Source organism: Cornus florida, unplaced genomic scaffold, assembly GCF_030987335.1.
Source record: "Cornus florida cultivar Cherokee Brave unplaced genomic scaffold, ASM3098733v1 CherokeeBrave_3.0.0_Hap2_Chr08, whole genome shotgun sequence".
In the NCBI taxonomy this organism is placed as follows: domain Eukaryota; kingdom Viridiplantae; phylum Streptophyta; class Magnoliopsida; order Cornales; family Cornaceae; genus Cornus; species Cornus florida.
This window is the reverse complement of record NW_026775578.1, coordinates 18,066,409-18,075,530: the sequence shown is the minus strand read 5'-3', so window position 1 is coordinate 18,075,530 and position 9,122 is coordinate 18,066,409. Positions and strand designations below refer to the sequence as shown.

General features: G+C 31.9%; 1 protein-coding gene across 1 annotated transcript; it reads left to right on the top strand.

Annotated features, from left to right (window-relative positions):
- The first annotated feature begins 3,070 nt into the window (after window positions 1–3,070).
- On the top strand, window positions 3,071–6,413 carry LOC132268463 (alcohol-forming fatty acyl-CoA reductase-like). The gene is made up of 7 exons (XM_059769304.1): window positions 3,071–3,149; window positions 3,238–3,341; window positions 3,521–3,723; window positions 3,905–4,003; window positions 4,165–4,359; window positions 5,769–5,930; window positions 6,095–6,413. The coding sequence occupies exons 1-7, from the start codon at window positions 3,071–3,073 to the stop codon at window positions 6,207–6,209; spliced, it is 957 nt and encodes a 318-aa protein (XP_059625287.1). The 3' UTR covers window positions 6,210–6,413.
- The last annotated feature ends 2,709 nt before the right edge of the window (window positions 6,414–9,122 follow it).

Sequence of the window (9,122 nt, the reverse complement as noted above, 5' to 3'; positions counted from 1 at the left end):
GAATGTGCAGAGAGTGAAATGGCACAAAAATGTGATTTTCTTGGGAATCTCCCTCGCTCCGTGTGTGAGCAAGTGTGTTTTTGGGTGCGCATGCTGTGTAAACATTTAATTTGTGCATAATCACAACCATTATATGTTTTGTTCAATTCTATTCAACTAATCGTAATAATTTTCTGATTTACTTTGTACTTTTTTGAAATATTTTAATTAATTATTGAATCATTATGTTGCATTTCAAGTGAAAATTTGCGAGGCATACCCAGCCTATGGGTTGCTGTGCATCCGCATTCGTTCTGCCCGCCACCTATAAGCGACCCGCCTCAAACTTCGCTTCGTCAAGGGAAGAAGGGTATAGTCGCAGGGACAGGCTAACTTATTTCAATCACTCTTTAGCAATCCTGCTTCGCCCTGAAATTTAGGTTACCTTTGTAAAATATTTTTTTAAAAATATTTTTATTTTTAAGTAAAATATTTTTTTTATTTGTATTTTTTTATGTTCGGTAAAAGCATAAGTCAAAGTTGAGATCGAGTCTTTCGGACCGAACGTATAAAATAATGGATGGATAGGTTATTATTGTAAAATTTTAATATATTTTTCCTTTGTAAACATTTTACGACAACCAAACATCAATTTTCAGAAACTATTGAAAATATTTTTCAGAAAATATTTTTTTATTTTTTGATATTTGGTTGTCGTAAAATATTTACGAAGAAAAGAAATATTAAAATTTAACAAAAATAATTTATCCATCAATTTTCAGCAAGTTATTTTACATACACCGTTCGATGGACTCAACCTACACCTTTACCAAGCACCGATAAAGTAAAAATAAAAAAATATTTTACCTAAAATATATATATATATATTTACCAAAAAAAAAAAAAAAAAAAAATTACGTCGAAACAAACGGAGATGCAAAATATTTTCAATGTACAAAATTTATGTGATGCGAAATGAGAAGGGGACTCCATAATAAAAAATTTTATGGCTGTCATGAAGAAAAAAAAAATCACGCTTTATGCTACTTTTTGTTTTTATTATCGATAATTGTCGTAGAAAAATTTATAAGTAGAAACTAAAGTTTTAGTCGTGGTAATCGTTTCAAAATTTCATATTAATTAGGCAAATTTTATATTAGTTTCAGTCGATTAAAATTATTCATGTGGATTACTTCTACGAAGGTGCTAAATAAGTAAAACCTTATTAAATAGAAGGAACCATATATGAACAATTGTAATTGTAATCGATTAGCGCGTAATTTGAACATGTTAATTATTCATAATGGTCTCAATTATGTTTTAGCCTTTTTTTTCTTTATTTATTATGTGAGAGAGAGAGAGAGAATTAATTTAAACTTTAAATATATAAAAAAGTTACTACGAGAGTGAGAGCTTCACTTGGTGTTCCTTCTATTCTCTCTCTTAATTGTAATCTCAATTGAGAAAGATAGAGTATGGGACTCTGTCTGTCGCATATTACATTTTGGTATGTATAACATTGTTTTTGAATTAATAATAATAAATCAACCAATGCTAAATATGAGAGAATTCTTAGATAATCCGTTTCTTAACTTATTATATCATAGTAATCTCAAAAGAGTTCTTCCATTTGAAGCAAAAGAAATTAATGATAAACTATTTAAGAAAATAATAACAATAATAAGAGTGAAATGCCCTGACACACCCCTGAAGTTTCATTTTATTGCTCATAAATTAAATTTAAGCAAAAATTACTATGACACTCCGATAAAAGACAACAGCAGTTAGTTTAGTTAGTTTTTGAAGGAAAAATATACTTTTACCATTATATCATTTCCTTTATTTAATCAAATGGTTGCATAGCTGATGACATATACATTTAAAAACATGCAAAAGTCATTTTTGCCCATTATATGATTGCATCTAACACAGTTTCACTAAATCTAATATTTTCTCTCTGATACAACGTAAGGAAACCTAACCCCAATTCTCCATTCCTAGGTATCCCCTCTTTGTAGCCACACATAGACCCCCTATGAGGAACTGGATGATTGGCGAGACCGGCCATCATCCTGATCCTGCTAGCAAATTGTTTGTTTTTCCTTGGATTTCATTATTCTCCCTTCTTTTTTGGCTTTCACAAATTTTTTTAATTCTACCATATTATTTTTAACTTTTCTGAGATTTCATAATTTTTGAGAATTTTTTAATTCTAATCGCATATATAATTGGCAGCTGAGGAATTCATATATATATATTCTTATTCTCACTGCTCTAAGTTTTGGGTTTCTTTAAAGTAATATATATATATATATATATGTCTGGGTGTTGTTAAGAACCAAAGGAGTAATCCGTGTATTAAGAATGAATTTGTTTGAACAAGAAACAGAGTATACTTCAAAGAATCCCAAAAATTAGAGCAGTGAGAAACAAGAGAATATATATGTGTGTGTTAGTTACAGAAAGTGGCAAAACCCTAAATTATGTTATAATATTCAAATTTTTTTTTTTTTTTTTTTTTTTTTGAGTTTGTCTTTTAACATCGGTTTGACTAGTACTTTGACTTTGTAAATAGAAGATGATTGCAAAGTTGCATCAGTGAATGAGATTGTTGGAGAAGTAGATGAATTTAAGCACTACATGCGGGTTACAAAGGCCCAAGTGATTAAGGTTAAAATTGTATTCTCAAAAGTGAGCACGGTTTATTTGGGCATTTTACAATAAGAAAGGACAATTTTGTTTTTTTTTTTTATTTGGGCATTTTACAATAAGAAAGGACAATTTTGTTTTTTTTTTTAAAAAAAAAATTAGTTAACTTTTGACATTTCTAACGGTCAACTAACAAGGGCGTGGGGGCAAAGTTTGCCAAACTTAAAGTTCATGTTTTCCTTTTCACTAATTTAATTCGTGAGTAATAAAAGTAAATCTGAAAGAGTGTTTCGTCATTAAACCATAATAATAATAAACCAATCTGTACTCTCACCCTTGCGCGCACTCCACTATTTATTTTTCACATATATAAACCAAGCTCTTTCTCAGTGGATTTCACTTCAAAACACACACTCTCTCTCGTCATTACTTCTGTTCTGCAATGGAGTTGGGTAGTGTTATCCAGTTTCTTGAGAACAGGACCATTTTGGTCACTGGTGCCACTGGCTTTCTAGCAAAGAGTACTCTCTCTCTCTCTCTCTCTCTATATATATATATATATATATATTGATGATTTAATGACAACTTTACTTGTTAATTTGGATGTAGTCTTGGTGGAGAAGATACTCAGAGTTCAACCAAATGTAAAGAAGCTCTATCTTCTTCTAAGAGCAGCAGATGCCAAGGCAGCCTTGCAGCGCTTGCATGATGAGGTACACTATTAAATTAATTAATAATGCTTCTATCAACTCCTGAAATATTGTAGACTATATACAATTTAGTCATGGAAATTAAACTAATGCAAGATGCAATTTTGATTTCTATGGCATTTTATATTAATGTATTAATGGAGCATCATTTTAATTGTGACTAATTATATTAACATGTATAGGTCATTGCAAAGGACTTGTTTAGGGTTATAAAGGAGAAGTGGGGAGCTAACTTAAGTTCTTTTATTTCCGAAAAAATCATTCCGGTCCCGGGTGACATTACCTGTGAGAACTTAGGAGTTGATGACACTAATTTGGTGGAAGAGATGTGGAGAGAGGTAGATGTTGTTGTTAATTTAGCTGCCACAACCAACTTTGATGAAAGGTATGTACTAATTAATTAACAAATTTCAATTCCTCTAGTATTTTAAAAGTAAATTAATGTTTCTTTTTATTTATGTAGATATGATGTCGCACTGGGTATTAATACAATGGGAGCTAAGCATGTTATGGACTTTGCAAAGAAATGCGTCAAAATAAAGCTACTTATGCATTTATTTATGTAGATATGATGTCGCACTGGGTATTAATACAATGGGAGCTAAGCATGTTATGGACTTTGCAAAGAAATGCGTCAAAATAAAGCTACTTATGCATGTTTCTACTGATTAGTATCTATTTTCACCAAACTATATATTAGTTCATTTAAGCATGTTATGGACTTTGCAATACTTACAATATAGTCCGTATTTATTCATTGCCTACATGCACGGAATATATATATATTACTTACAGAAAATATATGTGTATGTGTGCGCGCGCGTGTAGCTTTTGTTTCTGGTGAAAGGGAGGGACTGATACTAGAGAATTCATACTGCATGAGTGAGACACTAAATGGAGCATCTGGATTAGACATTGACATAGAGAAAAATGTGGTTGAGGAGAGATTGAATGAACTTCGAGAAGAAGCAGCTTCAGAAAAAACTATTGCAAGGGCAATGAAGGATTTGGGCATTCAAAGGTTTGAAATTGGCTTAAAAGATGTTTTTCTTGACAAATTATGTTATTGGGACTTATTTTTCGAGACGTGTGTAGTGGAAATGGTTTTTATTCCTTTGAGTGAGTCCCATACATTATTGCATGATTTGCATCAAGCCTTCAAATAAGGGGCAGAGCCAGCGGACCGCCCTCCCGGGTCATGGGCTTATTCTGGCGATTAGTTTTTGCTCTCTCTGTCGCATAATATATAGTTATTGTAATCGGTGAACGCTTATCTATTTATTTAAAAAATTTAAGTTATTAGGTAGTGCTGCATACTAATCCATTTATACCTAATCACTCCCCCACGGATCCGATGCAGGACAAATCTCCCCTTGTAACAGTTATCCACTTTTGGGACAAATCTCCCCTTGTAATAGTTATCCATTTTTAGTTTTAGAACTTTTTAAACGAATGTGCAATTAATGTATTGTTCCTTTATAAAATTTACTAAATTCTCCTTTCAAGTTTAAATAGATATCTTATCAAATTGGAAGATTTTTATAATTTTAAAGGGTAATTTTGAAAAAATTAATTTTATCTTGTTTTGACCTTTTAAAGTGGACAAGTATTTTAGGACAACCTAAAAATAATAATTGTTTATTTTTTTTTTTATTCTTAAAAGTTTTCTCTTTCTTGATGATTTATGTGTAATAAGCTTCTTTTTCTCTCTTCTTATTCATTTATTTTACACTTATTCTTTCAATTTATTACTAAAATTTTATATACTTACGTTATGTTTGACAATTGGTTTTCTTTATTATTATTTTTTTTTAGGTAAAATGGTAAGCTTTGATAAATAAAAGAAGAATGTACGGTAGGTCCATTAAGGACATTACAAGCCAAGGGCTATGACAACAAGTGTTGCCACAGGATCACCAAAGGAGATAGCAAAACAGGATACAGCACCTATGCATTTTCTAATACACCACAACTGCTTTCAAGAGTGTAAATTGATCCACCTAGCAATTTCAAATCTGCTTTCAATATCTCCTATTCTCAACAATCATATATCAGCTAATACCATCTAATCAATTAAGAACCATTTGCATACAAACAACCTTGTCACTACACTATTATATTTTGGCTTGTTTGTCTTAAACTGTTAGTTGATTTTTTATTTTTCATTTGGTCATGCTTAATATGCCCAAACTAAATTTCTGACTCCGCCCCTATCTTCAACTGCACATCAGTCCAGAAAATTGATTTCAAAATCGTTTTCCTTTCCTTGATATAACAATATTCGAACTCAACTCAATTTATTAGTACTTCTGATGTGACCCACTTCTTTAAAAAGAAAAAAATAAATCGAGTACACTTAAATCACAAGTTTCTTGGATGCAAAGATCATTTCTAAATTCAGTGTCTTTCATTGATCTGATTGTCTTACAGGTCGAGGTTGTATGGATGGCCAAACACCTTTGTATTTACAAAGGCAATGGCAGAGATGTTGCTAGGGCACTGGAGAGAAAATTTACCACTTGTTATTATTCGTCCTACCATCATAACCAGTACATACAAAGAACCATTCCTTGGTTGGGTTGAAGGTTTCAAGTAATTTAATAAAATATTTTATCAATATAATTTCTTTTGTTATATAATTTTTCAGTTTGTCTAGACAATAACAATGATAGAAAATTATAAGATACGTTAAGTAACTAATTAAATCATTTTCATGATTTTATATTATTTTATGTCTAATTTGTCTGTTGTTATAGAACGGTTGATAGCTTCATCATTGGTTACTGTAAAGGAAGATTTACATGCATGATTGGTGATCCCGAATCAGTAATTGATGTGGTGAGTTCATTCATTTTCTTTTTAATCAAGTAAACATATATGAAAACGAATGGATAGGATTAACTTGGAAAATGAAAATATTTTCCCCCTCCCCGGCCAGTCAAGCAAACACATACCCAATAATATCACCCCTAAGAGAGCTGAAACACTTAACCTTTCTCCCCTTTACTTACCGGAAAAATAAAATAAAATAAAATAAAATTACAAACTAGCTATTGCTTTGTTGTTTGCTGTAGTTTCAATCAACTATATAATTTTATTGATGAGAGAAGAGTAAAGAATGAAGTAACAAATATTTTTCTTCTTGTTTTAAATTGATTGTTGTATTACAAAATCCTTAGACAACATACAGTGTCCTCTCAAAGACCATTATACTTCCCAACAATACAAAGATATTTTCAAGACAATTCTCAACCACACACTATACATGCACTCACTTGATAAATGTACACACTTGATACGTGAATAAACCCAAAAGACATAATGAATATGGCATTAATTTAATTTTAACATTCCCCCTTAATGCCATATTGTGACACCCAACAATTATTTAAAGTATTCAAGCTTATCTCTTGAAAGTGCTTTGGCGAAGATGTCCGCAACTTAGTCTTTGGTCTTGCAATACTTGAATTGAATCTCATCATCTTCCTCTTCTTCTTGAATTTCTTCCTTGCCACTTCTTTAATTGCGTTTTCAAACCTCTTCGGCTCAACAACAGAAAAATTTCAACTTACATACACATCACGAAGACTTTTCATTCTTCTTGGAGTTGAACTTGGAAATGATGAATTTGAACTTGATGGTGAAGTTGGGGCTAATTGTGACCTAGCTATTAGAGACATTTCTTGTGGATCTTCAAGAACATCTTCATCTTCATTTTCGTGGATTTTCTGATTATTCATTGAAATTGATGATTTGATCGTGAACTTTCTTCTCTTTCCAATCCCAAAAAGCCTTCTCATTAAAGAGAATATGTCTACAAATATTAATTTATTCTTCTCCAAATTAAAGAGTTTATAGCCAATTTGATTTTGAGCTATAACCCACAAAGATGTATTTTTCACTAGCTTTATCAAGCTTATGTCCTACTTCTCTTGGTACATGAGCAAAACAAATGCACCTAAATACCGTTAAGTGATTCAAGGATGGCTTCCTTCCACTCCATCAAATAAACAGCCATATTCACGGCCTCAACCCAAAAATATTTAGGCAGCCCCTTCTCATGAAATTGATTTTCTCATCTCAACAATTGTTCTATTTTTTTATTCTGCCACTCAGCTTTGTTGTGGAGTGTGCCCAACTGTTAATTGCCTCTCCAATTCAATATCTTCACAAAATTTGTCAAATTGATTAAAGTTATACTCTCCACCTGTATCACTTCTCAACACTTTGATAAGGTGTTCATTTTGTCTTTCAATAAGCTTTTGAAATTTTTAAAAAATGGAAAACACATCTGATTTTTGTCTCATGAAATAAATCGATGTCATTCTTAAAAAATCATCAACAAAAATAATAAAATAATTATTACTCGTATGAGCTGGTGTTGTCATCGGCCCACACACATCGGTATGAATAAACTCCAATAGTGCTTTAGCCCTCCATGCCTTCTATTTTAGAAATGACTCTTGGTGATGCTTGCCAAGAGCACAACAATATTCACAAACTTCTTTCATTTCTTGTATTGTTGGCAGCACATACACCATGCTCTTTTGTTGTAAATTCTTTAAGCGTTGGAAATTCAAGTGCCCAAGTCTTCTATGCCAAAGCCATGACTCATCAACAACATCTATCTTTAAGGCCATAATTTTTTAACATGAAAAAGTGAGAGGAAAAATTCTATTTTTTCCTATCTTTATTTTTGCCACAATCTGATTTTGTCATCCGTTGTCAAAAATTTTGAAAGAGTCCTCATCAAAATAAATGGAGTACCCATGCTCTACAAGCTGCCCAACACGCAATAAATTTTGCTCCAAATCTGGATCAAGTAGCACATCATGAATATGCTTTCTTCCTTTCTTTGTCTGTTGCAATAGTACAATTTCCCTTTGCTTGGACTAAGACACCGTTTTCCATTCTCACTTGAGAATTTGATGAAGAATCAATCTCCAAAAATATGCTTTTATCTCTGGTCATGTGGTTGCTACACCCACTATCAAGGAACCATACATCATCATTTTGTTCGGATGGCGTGTGACACGCATATAACATGATTGCTTCACCTTCTTGCTCTTTGGAAAAATTAGAGTGCTGATTTGTTTTCAACCGGCAATCTGTTTTAACATGCCCAAATTTCTTGTAATTGTAACATTAAGGTTTTCCCCGAAACCAACAATCTCTGTCAATATGGCTACTTCTTTTACAAATTCCACATTTTTGTTGAGTGGACTCCATATTTCCACCTCTCTCAAAATTATTTCTTCCTCTTCCTCTTCCTTTTCCATGTCTTCCACCTCTAGAAGACTCACCTTTGGATCGATCAAAACTTAATGGGTCTTTTTCTTTATTTTTGGAACTAACACTGAGTTTGGATTGAAAGGCACTTTCAATTGTTTTTTCGAAGCTCCTACTCAACTTTTGCTCAAATGTTTTAATAGAACCCATTTATTTTTCAACACTTAAATTTGCTAGCACTTTAGTTTCTTCAATAACAATAACAATCAAGTCATATTTTCTCGCAAGCTAATTAGAATTTTTTCGACAATTCTTTGATCAGAAATATTTTCCCCGTCTCTTTTCATGTGATTCACAACTTCCATAAATCTAAAAAAAAAAAATCTTTCAGTAACTCCATTTCTTTTATCTTCATAATCTCAAAATCTCTTCTCAAATATTGGAGTTTTACAGTTCTTACCGTCGTGCTGCCTCTATACTCCTTCTCAAAGATTTCCCATGCCTCATTTGCTTTATAAGCATTGATAATTCTGGAAAAAATTGTATCAGCAACTC

Excerpts from the sequence above, each read along its gene's own strand:
- LOC132268463 (XM_059769304.1), top strand. The coding sequence starts at position 3,071 with ATGGAGTTGGGTAGTGTTATCCAGTTTCTTGAGAACAGGACCATTTTG. Across the intron at positions 3,150-3,237 it reads CACTGGCTTTCTAGCAAAGA|TCTTGGTGGAGAAGATACTC; the intron begins GTACTCTCTCTC and ends ATTTGGATGTAG. Across the intron at positions 3,724-3,904 it reads ACAACCAACTTTGATGAAAG|ATATGATGTCGCACTGGGTA; the intron begins GTATGTACTAAT and ends TTATTTATGTAG.